The sequence below is a fragment of the Trachymyrmex cornetzi genome, unplaced genomic scaffold (assembly GCF_001594075.2).
Source record: "Trachymyrmex cornetzi isolate Tcor2-1 unplaced genomic scaffold, Tcor1.1 scaffold466, whole genome shotgun sequence".
Classification (NCBI taxonomy): domain Eukaryota; kingdom Metazoa; phylum Arthropoda; class Insecta; order Hymenoptera; family Formicidae; genus Trachymyrmex; species Trachymyrmex cornetzi.
This window is the reverse complement of record NW_017299465.1, coordinates 203075-218291: the sequence shown is the minus strand read 5'-3', so window position 1 is coordinate 218291 and position 15217 is coordinate 203075. Positions and strand designations below refer to the sequence as shown.

The window sequence follows — 15217 nt, the reverse complement described above, 5'->3', positions numbered from 1 at the left end:
TTGTAAAGTTAACACGATGTTTTACGTATTAATTTTTAAAAAGCATCGATAATTCCAGTATCACTTTTCATACCGTTCTTGTATAAATAAAAAAATATTCTGCATTTTTAATATCAAAGATCAAAAATTTTTTAATGTGCTTACTTCATATTCTAACTGTTGTTTTGTAAAAATTAATAAAACGCCGTTTATTAACTCAGACATGCGTTTGCTAACGTAGTTCTGGCTATATTATTAATAGTGTATGATTAAAGAGATTTCACGTGCGATTCATTTTGCTTTCAACACTATATGCCAGCACGAATAATCGCTTAATTTATTACGAAATGCGGAACATTTCTCTATGAACGTGAGATAAACGCGAACAGTGATTCGCGTTAATCATCATCCTCATTATAGTTTCACAGAATCCGACTGTCTTTATTGCGACAAATAGACTGCGCGTGGTAACGAAGCGATCGATCATTGGCTCGCGATTGCGATCCTGTGATTCCACGTTCCCGTTCAACATGGGCGGAACGGTTCCCTCCCGAGTACTCGGATCACGAATAGATGACCGGCGCGATACTTCGGACGCGAGAAGAAACTTTAAACTGTCATTAAGGCAACTCTGCCTGGGTTAAAGGGTTCATTACCGGTCGAGATTCGCGTCTTGGTTTCTTCTACGTCGTGTTTCCGACAACTGGCCCACGAGACGACTACCACTATGCTCCGCAAATTACGTCTGGTGCCAGTATGAATTTACAAGTTACTTTTCTCTTTATCTCCCCGTCGACTTAATCCACGTACGACCGATTGCTGTAGCAGCAATTACCCGATCGGCTCGATCGATCGTAATCTGCCGATTGGAATTATGATACTCTAAAAATTGAAAATCGCTCACCTTGTGTCCAAGACGACTTGCGTTACGCGTTGTACTTGAGATGCATGATAAATCATCGAGCAGTACCTATATCACAACGTCCGAAGGAAAGTTCCATTTAAATTATAATTCAGAAGTTTTATTATTCGAGGATCTATGTTGAGACGAGAACTTATTCAATGCGAATGTATCTATCATAAATCAAACGCCTGAGAATTTAACATTTGATGCATAAAATGGAGAAAAAGAATTATAAACAAAAATGAATATTTGTGAATGTATAATTCAAGTCTTATCATTTTTTCTTATGCTGTTTTTCTCACGAAAACCAGGGGGGGGGGGGAAGATATTTTTAAATAAAAGACAGTCTGACTTATTCTCCGAGAGAACAATCTGCCAACGATGCGTTTGCGAGGCGGGGAAAAAATGGGGAGGCATTTTCGTTAACGACCGTACGGGAATCTCGTAACTTGTATTACATCGTGGGGTGGGATAGGTGGCGATAAATCGTCGCATAAATCACACACGCTGGAAGCACAGAGGCGTCCATCACCGCCCCCACGTCTGTCCGTTCGTTCGCTCGTCCGTCTGTTCGTCCATCCGTTCGTCGCGGTAACGTCTTCGGGTCCTCCTCCGAGAGGGCAGGGAAAGGAAGGCTCGCTCGCAAATTAGTCACTGGGGCCCAGATTACGAATGGACCACCTCCCCGGCGATCCGCGAGTATCCCGTTTCAGGAACGTCGGGCGAAATTAAACAAAGTGCTTCGCCCGGGTAGATTCCGCCTTCGGGGAGGCGCGACGACGTTGTGCCCTTCGTCATCCGCGTGTCGTTTTGTTGGCGGGGAAAAAAGATTCGCGGAACGAACAAATGGGATCAATAAATTTCAACGGGGAGCCATTAATCGCGGAAACGATCTTCGGGGAAGACTATATACGAACGAACTTGACGCTTTCTCGTCGCACACTCGATTTCGTATTTTTTTTTCCTATCAGATGGTTATTCGTTAATGTTAAATTTGGTTTCTAAAAACTTTAAATTTCCTCGTGTCGTCGTAATTTATCTTTTTGACGATTTTACGAAACTCTTGATTTCTCATTATTATATTTGTAAAATATGTCTATATCTTCACTTTATCGCTAGAATAAAGAATATAGTGAATAAAAGACTACGAGTGAAATAATAAGTCTTTTAAAACCAAGTTATATTACAGACACACGGTACATGGAATTACAGAGATTCGTATGAAAATGTACATGTGCGTCTCGATTCACCATATGTCGGAATCTCTGTTTTATCGCGGTGTTAACCTTGATTTATCTTTGTTGCAGGTGCAAGCCACCGATCCCGATTGCGGTGTAAACGCAATGGTCAATTATACTCTGGCTGGCGGTCGAGTGGAGAACGAACAGCTCCTGGTGCGCAGTGATACGGGAGATATTTGCATCCGGTCGCCGCTAGACAGAGAAACAGTACCTTATCTGGAACTGCCTGTCATTGCCACCGATAGAGGTTTGTGTTATTTTCTTTCTAGTGTCCGATTATTAAATCACCGATCTTAAAAAAGAACTTGATGCATATCTGACTTTAATAAATAAATAGCCACAACTGCGGTATTTAATGTCGAACTAAGAAATCAGTATTTGCAGACGTTTTGTTTCTTTAAAGAAAATATTTTGATCTACCAACTGTCTTAGATAGGATCATTAACTTTTAAATGATTTAAAGATAGATTTAAAGATTAGTTAACAGATGGGATGCTCAGAATACTCCAAAAAGAATTTTAATTTCCCAGAACAAGATTTTAAAGAAAACTATATACTTAAGGTACTGTGCTTACTCCTACTTAACGATTAATATTATTTGACTTGATTATCTTTTCTTTTCATTTATAATAAATAACGCTAATGTTTTACTATTTCAGAGTTGGTAGCTCAAAATATTTTTCTTAAAGGAACAAAATATCCGCAGATACCGATCTCTTCGTCTGACATTACGTATCGCAGTGTCGTGAAGTTTTACCTTCAGAACTTGTATCTAAACGCTTAACAACCTCAGCCATTGTAATTCGAGACGGTCACAACCGTTGCGATAATTCGGCTCGATCGCGAGAGATCTCTCACGCCATCGCGATCTCTCGTTCTGACGACGTAGGAACAATGCTCGGCTCCGTTATTCGCGTGCAAGCCTCGTGTACGCGCACGAGCGTTGATAAGGGTAGTGAGACAAGTAGAAACAAGTGGAAACGGCAAAGTACGGAGACACACGCGCAGAAACTCGCGGCTCAGAAAACGGGAAGAGAAACAAAGCGGCGACGTGGTGCGGAGAGGAGAAGACCGACCGGCTATCGGCCCGTTGAGATCTAGTAGCTCTGTAATAGGGTATATGATTTATGTCGACGGTAGACTCCCTGGCCATTTTCAACGCGGCGGCTCGCGGTCGTCTTATGGGAAAGGACAACGACTGAAGGTCCATTGATCCATCGTGAGGCTACCGTGCGACCAACGGCCATTGCATTTACCAATCTGGCGACGCTAAGAGGAAGAGGGCGAGAAGACGGTGGAATAGCATCCAAGAAGGAAAATGTTAACCGGTGGTTAAGAATAAGAAATGAAAAAAACCGAATATGAGGGCATTGCTATTGTCGGCGTTATGCCGTTTTGCAAACAGGGATAAATATAGTCTTGCGTAATTGTCGCTCGTTATCGATATATACGATTGTTCACCGTGCAACAGCAGCATGGCGACACTATCCGACGGACAATAGAATCGGCTGGATATGACGATATATAGGAACGACTGTGAATACCATCGCTGTAGATCGCATTACTGATGAGCACCAGCGTGGTGTGATTTATACCATCTGCTGACGAAACGCAATGCGATGATTATCTCAGTAAGAAACCGAAAAGCAGAAGGAAACGATATTAAACAAAGTACCATTTAAGGCTATAATGTGAATTTGGGAATGTGAAATGTGTTAAATCTGTATAACAGAACTAGAGTAATATCACGAAATTAAAGGAAAGAAGAAAACATTTCTGCGGACTATTCCGCCGTAGAACGGAAGTGACAGCTCGTGTGATAATAAATAAATCTCATCTCCCCACGAGGTGTATATGCACAATCGTGCGCACTTGGGTATATTATATCTCAGCCAAAGACTCCGGCGCGGAAATGATTACAAATACCTTCCGGCGATTCGCACGTCCTCACGCGTCTAGCGCTTCCTCATGGCGCCGCGCAGCCTGAGACTCATTAATCCTCCTCTTCGCCTCTTATTTTTACCCCGGCGATTAATTCTTATTGCCCGCCAGTAATTCGCGCGGAGAAAATCATTTTGGTACAACGGCAGTAAAGCGAATCGCGAGCCACCGTGAACCACGCGGGCCAGGTGCGCATGATTTATACCACCTGTTGACGGTCGCTCCGACGACGACGACGACGACGACGACGACGACAACGAGGAGTTGTCTTCCCCTGCGTTGCGGTAGTTTTGCCGCTGCTAAGAGGTGCAAAGAAGCGCCGTATATCGTCGTCGATGTTTATCGGCGGGAAACGCGAACGATAACCAAACCACAGAGGTTTTATCGCGCTAATAGCGGTGGCTAACGCCGTGCGCGTTCACGGCGATAATTATTACCTGCGCGCTCAGCATCGAGGCGGAGATCTGCGAAAGGCATCTTGCTTATATACGGATTTTCTCGTGCGAGTTATTTTGCTCGACTGCGAAAGCCAGCGAATGCGGAATCAGTCCTAGACGCGAGATACCGATCCTTCAAGAGCTGCTGGATAATCAATCACTTGGATGAATAATAAATTTAGAACTGTATTCTGCTAATTGTTGTTGTCAGCTAGATTAAAAGATTAATAGATAAAAATTTGCCGTTTTCTTGCGATGTAAATCCGAGGACGAGTGACTACTATTTCAGTCGACTTAATCTTGTTGCTATAAAATTATAGAGGAAATAATATTGTAAATATGTAATCAAACCGTGTTTTAGAAACATTCTCTCAACGCATTTGCTATGCGATGTGATTATAGCGATATCATCCGGCACGTACATCCGAACTGGATTCTCTATCAGCGCACAGCCTTTGAAGCTGTGGAATCTCCACTCGGCATCGATTATGTGCGAGCGATATCTTACAAATGTAATTTCCACGTTAATCTCCCAGCGAAGTCTTTCGTATAGTTTTTCTGTTGTGATGAGAATATTCCTCCATCCCCAATCGGATTTTATCGCTTATCTGCGTTTCATATTATCGTGTTGGAAAAGTATCCCTTTTCCTTTTCAGATTATTAATATTCTTATAAACATTTTTTATGCTTATTTTTATGCATAAAAATTATCATATTTATCAATTTAATAGTTGCTTTCCATTTACATAAAAACTTAGATAATTCTTATTTATGACGTCATAACTTAGTTGAATATACGTTCTTTTTCTGATAAGTGAGATTCAACTTAGTTTTTGCCTACAGTCTACACAACTAAATCTTATTAACTCATTAAAAGTGAGATTATAAATGTGTATTATTACGCGGTAATTTTGTCATCAAAGTAAGTACACGGAGAGAATTTTCTTTTAAAATTTACCCTGAAAACATGGTAGTTGTACAATACAATATTTTAAAGATTTTTATCATGCACTTCACTAAAATTGACCAAACTTACTTTATACTTTATAGTAGTTTTATTAATGAATGAGAGAGATTTACATTAAAATTCTTTGAAATACAATGTTGTCCCACGGCTGTCATATTTTCAAGGTAAATTTTAAGAAAAAATTCTTTTTGCGTAGTGATGTCATTAAAAAATACATAACATAAACTCAGAATCACTTGTGTGAAAATGGAAAGCAACTAATAAATGATATTATTACTTTGGTTCTGTTCATGATTACGTTTCAAGAAAAAGGTTTCAGCTTACGGTTTGCAGAATCAGATATAAATTTATACAGAAATATTTAAGTTAAGAACCTCTTTGAATATAGAATTAGATCTGTTCCTTTTCTCGAAATCTCGATAACGTAATTCTGTATACAGATACGGCAAAGAAAGGCGCAAGGGACGCACGTTTCGGAGCTACGCTGGGAGGTGACTTTATTGGCACCGGCGTCATAAATCTCCGGAGGGTTTAACTTCCACCGACTGTCATTGTCCGCGCCGTTCTTGCGCTTATTTATTTCACCCTTTCGACTCCCGCCGTGTTACTGCGCATAATCTCGGATATGTCACTGGTGCGAGCTTTCAGTTCGCACTTTGTAGCATATCCCGGAATTAGTGTGCGCGCGCGTTTGCTCACGGTATATTAATGGTACCTGCGTCTCGTTTCAACCGTAAGGGTTTACTCTCGTAAGAGCGAAAGAAACGCATTACGGTTTTACGCGAAGGTATATCTGCCACATGATGCATGCGAAAATTAAGGGAAAATCATTTCTCAACCTCTTTTATCAAGATTGTTCGTATATGAAAAAAGAAATTGGGGATACTAAAAAAAAAATGATTCTAATTAAACCTGCGGGATGCTAATATTTACGGTTGCGTTTCCGTAATGCGTGGAACTCATTCCTCGCGTGGCGTAATTTCGCAGTATAAGGTTGAGCACCGCCGCACCTACCGGCCGCATAAATCTCTCGGAGGCCCCTCGTATCCCCCGCCGCACGAATCCCGAAAAGAACTCATCCCGGCGATCGACCGCGTGAAATTAAAAGGGCCGGACTGCAGCGGGCACGAAAATATCAGGCAACGTGCATTAAAATGCCGTTGAACTATCCCCAGGAAGTCGGTATCCGTTCGTACCTGGGTGCATTCTCTGTCTTCCGTATCGAACGCGAGAGCGCGTAATCAATTTTTTTACCCCCTAAAGAAAGAAGAAGAAAGGGAAAAAAATGCTATAAAGTGCGTCATTTGATCTGTGGGAAACGTCCGTGGCTAACAATTAAGAATTGTCGTTAGGAACTTTTTCGATAAGCTTCATGAATGGGCTGTATCCACAATGGACTGAAGATTAATTCTTTTCGATGCCTCGATGTTCCATAGTCGATCAGAAACTTAAAGAGATACCTATTATATCTGTAGGTGAAACCTACAGTGAAAGGTTTATTTATAATATTCCATTTTCACTGAAAAACATTTTTATGGTTTATTTACGTTGTTTGTTATTATTTTTATTGTTCTACACTAAAATTTGAAAAATAACAATAACAAAAATTTAATTATTTTTGTATAAGAACTTTAAGCATTCAAAATGACTTAGCAAAGTTTCATTGATTCACCAATTAGTTACAAAAAATTTAAACAAATAAATATTTTGTTTATTTATTTACGGGACAACACTAATTTTTACATTGCAACGTAACTTTACATAAATTATCTTGAATGCTTAAAGTATTTATAATATAATTTTGTACAAGTCTCATATAAAAAATTGAAGTTTTATCGTTACTTTATAATACATTTTCATGTATTTCTATTAGAGCAAAAAAAATATTACTTTTTATTAAAATACTTTTGATCAGATGATAAACCGTTGCTAAATTTTTTGTATTACTTTTAAATGCGATCTAGAATAATAATTTCTAATTTTTTATTATTTTGAAATATCGATCGCATCTCCTTAATCGATAAATATATAAAAGTATCTAAAAGGGATTGAAACATTTACTTCGATGTTTATCTATCTAAATCTAAATCAGTGGATAGTCACTAATTACCTAGTGACATACTTGGCACTGATAATCGGTGAAGTTCAACTAAAAAAGAAAGAATATTTGAGCATTAATAACTAAAATACTGATATTTGCATATTAATTTCGATCTTTCAATACCATATTCATTAAATTTAAGCACTAAAACAAGGTTAGTTAGATTTAATTCACTGATTACCAGTGGCATACTTGGCACTGATATCAGTGATTATCCACTTTTTCAGATTTAGAGAGTACGCGGTAATTCACATTCAATTAACCTGTATCGATTCGTAATTGACATCATCCTTTACGATTAATTTTGTCGAGCCTAAAATTCTCTATACATTTTAATCAGAAGCTTCGTTCTTCTATGTATCGGAGAAGAAGCCGTGGTTGTGTCACAGATCCGGGAGATCGGGTACCCGGCTCTTGACGCATGACTCCAATGACACTCGCACTTATAAATCTCCTGGCGCTCGGAGAGAGCTCCGCTCGGCCGAGTCCATACATTATTGTGAGTTACGGTTGTAAACCGTTTAAACATCGGATTACCCGTTTTACATACTGTCTTTGATATTAACACTTGCGTCGCACATCGCCTAAATCCGAAGCGGCCAGGAGCTCGCAATATCCCGTCGTGCCTGATTTCTCGTTGCTCGCCAGCATTGCGCTATCGTAGAAAACGCGTACATAAAGAGATAGAATTTGCAGATAATCTCCGATTAATTTGAAACGGGAGACGATATGGTTTAGCGATATTATAGTTACAGAGAGCTACTGATAAAGTGTAACTTTCGCAAGCTTAATGCTTGAGTTCTGCATTAGGGGACAACTAAATATGAAAGATCACGCTTATCATTATCCATGGAAGGCTATGCGAAAATACGAGAATAACGTCGTAATTACTTCTCCTGCAATGCAATAGTCATTATTGCGTGTAGCTTGTATTCTATGAAATCTTTGAAGTGAAATATGATTCTAAAGAGCGATGAAGAGTGACAATTGAGCCAGTATTGGAAAAGAGTGGCTCAATTGTCAATTTTTGAGAGTGGGATTTCACTCTTTAGAGTTAGATTCCACTCCAAAGATTTTAGAGAGTAGGTCAGTCGATGTCCCAGGAGCAATTACCCCACAGTGGCCACAAGATACTCTAAAAGAGCGCGGTCATTTGGGGGACTCTGTAAGCTTCTCACGTTTGAAATATTATTACGAGCGGCGCATTACCCCGCGCGCGGGGGTTAAAAGGAGCTCACGTCGACTCACACGTACTCACGTGTGTCCGAATAAAACGAAGGAAGAGAGACGGGATGCTGACCGAGGGAAAGGATGCTGAAGGAAGAACGGAAAGAGAGAACGAAATGAAAACACGATGAACGGAGAGAGCGAGAGACTCTCCAGCGGCTGATTGGGTCCGAGAAAAGGCCACGGGAACGGGACGCTCGTGATTTATGCCGACCGGCTTCGGGCGCGCCGTAGATTCGTTCTCTACGCCGGCTAATACCCCGACATTATTTGGCTCGATAAGAGGATTTCGGCCGGGAATGAAATAAACATAATGCGCTCTCGGCCACGTACCTCTCGCCTCTGCGCGTACATCGTGGACCACTCGCGATCACTAGCAAGTACCCAAATTCAACGCTGCTCAACCGCTTGATTCCGATAATTAATTGCAGAGTTTAAATCAAATTCGTACTGGAAAATCGTTGATGACAGTTGAACATTCAACGTTGTTCTTTTTCGTCATCCTAACTTTTAAGAAATTCACTATTAATTATTATAAAAGATTAGAAACTAAACCCAATTCTTAAGTTAAGTAACATTTTGTTATTTTTAACTCTCAAGCATGTCAAATATTTTAATTCTCTCTCACACACACACACACACACACACACAAAACATGTAATTGAAGAAACTACATCTAATTAACTAATTTCTGCTCTCTAAATCTGAATCAGTGGATAATTACTGATATCAGTGCCAAGTATGTCACTGAGTAATTAATGACTATCCACTGATTCAGATTTAGAGAATGTGATTGAATTGTTTACCTTCAATGTAAACAGCGTTTTTATATTAACATAATTATTTAATAAATAATAAACTAAATTTAAGTCAAATTGATACATTTCTTGAATTGTTTATTTCCATTGTTTTAGTTAAATTTACCATATATTGAGTAGGGGTATTGTCGATCTAGGAATGATTAAAAATAAGTTAAATTAGGTATAATTTAATATTATGAATTTAACAGTGCTTTCCATAACTATTAATTTTATTAATTTTATGTCCATAAGGCATATATCTAATAATGCATTGGATTCTGTTCGCAGGGGGATTAAGTACGATAGCGATTGTGGGCATTCAGGTAACAGACGTGAATGACAACCGGCCGATTTTCAAGCCACAGCGATATAACGTGACCCTGCGCAACGACGACGTGACGCGCAGTTCGATTTTGAAGCTGGTGGCGACCGATCTCGATGTCTCCGTCTTCGGTCATGTCACCTATCGCATTAGTAGTGGCAATGAGGACGAAATCTTTCAAATCGATCGTAACACCGGCGAGCTGCACGTGGCGAGGCCGAGTCTGCTCTCGCGATTGTCGTTGCATCACATCAATGTGACGGCGACTGATACAGCCGGCCTGAAGAATATCGTCGACGCCGAGGTCAAGGTTACCGTCTCCACCGCGGAGCACAGAATCGCCACGTGCGAGAAACCGCGTTACACCGTCTCGGTCAAGGAAAATATTCCGCAGAATTCCGTCGTCAGCGGCGTGAACAGCACCACGACAGCGTCATCCTCGTCAACTGGTAAGTTGATTCGCTTTTATGCCAAACTTTTTCATTTGTCGGCCGTTGTGTCTTATAATGCATTATCATGTTACATCACGTCGAGCACGTGTCGAGAATACTGCGACTGACGATGAATAATGAAGGCTTCTCCACGCAAATTTTACATTTACACTGAGAGAAATGTTTTGTACCAATAACTGAAGTTTTGTTACTGACACAAAAACTATTTGTTGATATATGATCAATCAAACCGTTGGTTATCACGACAATATTAATTTGTTGAATTTATTAACTAAGCTGATCATTTAATGGTACAAAACTGTTTTGTATGATGTTTATAGATCTACATAATTTGGCCACTTACTTGCATGGCATTCTTCAAGAGAGTTTAACCAAGAATGAGTACACAGTAAATAATAGTTTCCAAGTCACATAGTGGATTATTTTGTTGAAATTACTAAAAGAATACTTATTTTGTAATGGCAACCAAACTTTACATTGGTATTTACAAAACGTGAGTAACCAAATAAATTTGTACTGTTAAATAAAAAAATTTTGTTCATCTTACAAAAAAATATTGTATTTTGTAATTTTAACAAAGTAATCCAATAATAATCGGCCATTTGTGAATAATTCTCTTTTTTTGTTACCAATACTATATCTTTTCTCTCATTTTATAAATACAGCGATTTATTTATATATCGACAATATCGACATTATTTTGATAATTTTTGCATATATTATATTACACATAAAAAGAGCAATTGTTGAAGTATTTAAAAAAAATAATTTTATTCGATTATATAAAATAATTATACGGGAAACTCAGACATGACGAAAACGATGCTGTAAAAAGTTTTTTGATATTCCAGCAATCAGTTTGAGTGTCCTATGTAATTATTTTGATAATCCAACAAAATTATTTTTAGATACGCATCTACCTAAATTTGTAGATACTTTAGCAAAATCGTTCTTTCCGTGTATACGTTGTACATATTTTTATTGTCTTTCACTTGCATCGTATTTACATTGCTTGCACTTGGAAAACTCAGAAGTTATGTTCGCGTAGCGTCACGATACCGAGTCATTTGCGATGCTTGCGTAAGGGTACTTGCATACCGAAGTTAATCTGGCGGGTCTTCTAGAACGGAGGTACAATCCTCGACCAGCGAATGCCTCGGAAACGTATTCCACGCGCGGCGTTATCGCGTTAGCATAGTCGCGTCACGAGTAAAACGCCGAGGACTCCACGAACGCCTACGTGTGCATACGTGCACGTGGACGTATGCTCGGGCACGATGCGCAACTCTAAAAGCCAAAGCATATCACGCGAATGAAGATACACTCTCTGTCTTCCCTTCTATTTATTTAGAAAAGATCTAGCAAAGATCTAGAAACGGTAGCGTTACACCAAATGCCCTAATATATTTTCGCACGCTATTTAAAGGAATTTGTGTCTTACGTAGCACTAAAAATATGATGGCGATATAAATAATCAAAATTCCATATAAGATGAAATCTTCTATTAAGTCTTCCTAATTTCCAGTCTATTATAAAATTAAGGTGACCATACATGCTTTATTGTAAAAAACAGTCCTTTATTTCAGGTAGCTGCTCTTTTTAAATTTATTTATTTTTTAAAAACTCAATTTTCTCTTTTATTTTAACAATTCTTTTCTAATTGTTATTCTATGTCTAATGTATTAATAAGCGAATTTTTACGGAAATAACCAACAACTTTAGTTTTATGCAATATTAGCCCAAACAGAACAAAGTTTCAATAACATCAAATTAATTGTGATTAATCGAAAAATGGCTTTTAATAATCAAATTTACTATTTTGACGTCATTTTGACTGGTATCATGGCTGTGTTTTATTTGTGTTATATCAGGTATACTATGCAAGAAAATTTTAGAAATTAATGCGCGGGTTTCTTTCACAAATGAGTTTGGAAATATTTAGGAATAAAGTCCCAAAATTTTCAGGTTTATTTTCTCTAAGAAAATATGGTCATCGTTAGACATCGAATTATATGCATTTGCATATTTGCATATACAAAATGCATATAATGGGCTGTTCGCAGCATTTTGCATATAATAATAATTTTTGTATTGAAAGTGCATATTTTTGTATAAAACGCCAAAACTTTTACAAATATGGTAATTTGAAATAGACGCGTAAAACGCACACTTTAGAAACGATGGCCGGTATTCATAGTCGGTTCTTATTTCAAGACCGTCTTAAGTAATGTCTTAAGACGCTAATGCGACCCTCTGATTGGTCCGTGACATCTTAAGACTGAACTTAAGATGGTCTTGAATATAAGAACTGACTATGAATACCGGCCGATGAGTATGAAGACTTGCAGGCCTCAGCTCGGGAATACTAGTAGTGTATTGTCATAAGAATTATAAATTATAATATAATGTAATTAATTAGTTATAAACGCTTATGTTTCGTTGATTTTTCCAATATTTTGCTGTAATTTGTTTAATTCAAAGAGGTAATTTGATTTGGGTTAGTTCAATTTGACATTAAAGTAATAAAATATGTATCTTAAATTAAGTCGTTTCTTTTTTGATGTGCATATTTTATGCATATTTTGGTCTTTTTTAATACATATTTGCATGCATATTTTAACGCTTTGATTATGCATATAATCCGATGTCTAGTCATCGTATAATTATGATAGATCGTAATATCACTGCAAGATGAAATCTAATGAATTTAGAAGGATAGGAGAAAAAGGTTCCGTGTTCGAGCAAACAGGTGGCCGTCGAAAGAAGAAGAGAAATGGGATTCGCGCAGCAGGAGGAGGCTGAGATCGTAGACGACGATGAGGTGGAGGAAGAGGCGAAGGAGGATTGAGCACCGGTAAGGTCGCGGACGGGTGGGTGGATTGCTCTGTGCCGATACACCGAGACACGGGATGGAGAGGAAGGTGGCTGATCGAGGGGGGGCAGAGAGAAAGAGAGAGAAGAAGTACGTATCCGTGTTTCCACACTGGTGGTACATCCGATGCAAGATACGGCGCGTCACGACCCGCGCTCGCCGCGCCGTATACGCCGATGCGCCGTGTAAACTGTCCCGCACGGTATCGAGCAGCACGGCACGGTACGTTATACGCCCGAGAATGCCGAATAGTTTACACGGTGGTGCCTTACCGGTGGTCGTATTGTTCGCCCCGGCGTGGCCCGTATATGCAGTCTGTTGCATATCAATGCGCGAGGCTGTACTTCCCTCGCTGAGCGACGACGTGGATCTCTCTCTCTTTCTCCCCCTTCTTTTTTATTTGTTTTCTCATCTTCTATTCCTCTTCGTCATTCTTTCTCTTCGGAGGATCTCTCCTTGTCCACGGTCTCGCTTGTTCCATCTCGCTTCTTTCCGTCGTGTCTATCGTTATGATTTGAAACAAGAAAAGAAGAGGATCTATGAATGTATTATAGATCACGCTATCTTAGGTCAAAAACATACTGACTCTATGCGATTTTAGCCTAATTTACAATATACTTTTTCAATGTACGCTTTCTGTTTCTTCGTTCTCGATATAAAAGTTGATGAACTCGAAAAAGAAATTATTATCTCTAGATAAGAAATACATGACAAGAAACACGGTTGTTGATAAAACGATTGTAAAAAGCGAAAAGATAAAAGATAAAAAACAAGAAACAGGAAGTAAAAAGTACATTGTAGATTAAGCTTTATATTCGTGACAGATTTCCCGTCTTGGCATAATCTTCTTCATAAGTCTTTTTCGTAGAAACGTTTAATGGCAATCAAAAGATTTCTGTCGGATTCTTCATATTTGTTTTGCGACGATATGCATAGATAAATCATCGTGCAGGATTGGCATTATTTTACCCAGGGGGTTCTTTTGGGTTTTATCCACTTAAAAAAACCCGAAATTTGTGGATTTTTTTAGATTTTATTGGGATTTTTGTATAAAATAAATTTTTTTATCGGTTACACATAAAAGGAACGTATTTATAAATCAGGGTTGCCACAGATCTAGAAAACCAGGAAAATTGGGAAAAGTCAGGGAAATTGAAATTGGTCATAGAAAACCGGGAAAGTCAGGGGAAAATGTAACAAAGTCTGGAATTTTGAAATTTGCTCACAATTTCCTTAAACTGCTCCTATTCTAAATAATTGTTATAATTTTTTAATATTATATCTGACATTTATAGTGAAATACGTTCAAAACTCGCACACTTTAAACGATTTTAATAAAATAATTAAAATTTATATTGTATTCAGTATTTTTATTTCGCCCTTTTTCATAACTGCATTCTTTTTTCCAATATTAATTTTTTTTGGCTTGAATTTACACCAAAAATTTTACTACTAACTAATAGTGGTACTAACCCTTTTTGCGTTGTTTTTAATAATATATGCTAGCTTTCCTACAATTCTTAACTTTAAATGTGTTAAAATTTACATATTTTATATATTGGAAAATTTTCCATTTTTATCTGAAAAACCTGGAAAAGTCAGGAAATTTTAAAATTTATTTTCTGTGGCAATCCTGTAAATATTTAAAAATTTTTCAAACTCTCGTAGCTCCTCTCGGCAGGCAATGGCAAACCACCGAGAGTATCTTTGCCAAGAGAACTTCTCTAACAAAAATCGTCGTTCGAAATCGACGTTAAACAGGTCCCATGTAACCGTGTACAATCAGCGTGCGTACCACAGGTATGAGAGAAGTCACCACGCTCGATTACAGGTAATAAGACTGAAGAAAGTACAAAAAGTTTTGGACCATTAAATATCTTGAAAAGTAACCATTCATGAGAAATGTTTACTTTCCAAAATATTTAACGGGTCCAGCACTTTTTATACACCCTGTATATATGTATATATATATAT

General features: G+C 38.3%; 1 protein-coding gene across 1 annotated transcript in view; it reads left to right on the top strand.

The window, feature by feature from the left end:
- The first annotated feature begins 2196 nt into the window (after positions 1-2196).
- The window catches only part of ds (dachsous cadherin-related 1), a 77771-nt gene continuing 64750 nt past the window's right edge, over positions 2197-15217 (top strand). Inside the window, exons 1-2 of the mRNA XM_018513324.1 lie at positions 2197-2371; positions 9886-10368. Of these exons, the coding sequence (XP_018368826.1) occupies positions 2227-2371; positions 9886-10368 (628 nt within the window). The 5' untranslated portion in view covers positions 2197-2226. The remainder of the gene's footprint in view (positions 2372-9885; positions 10369-15217) is intronic.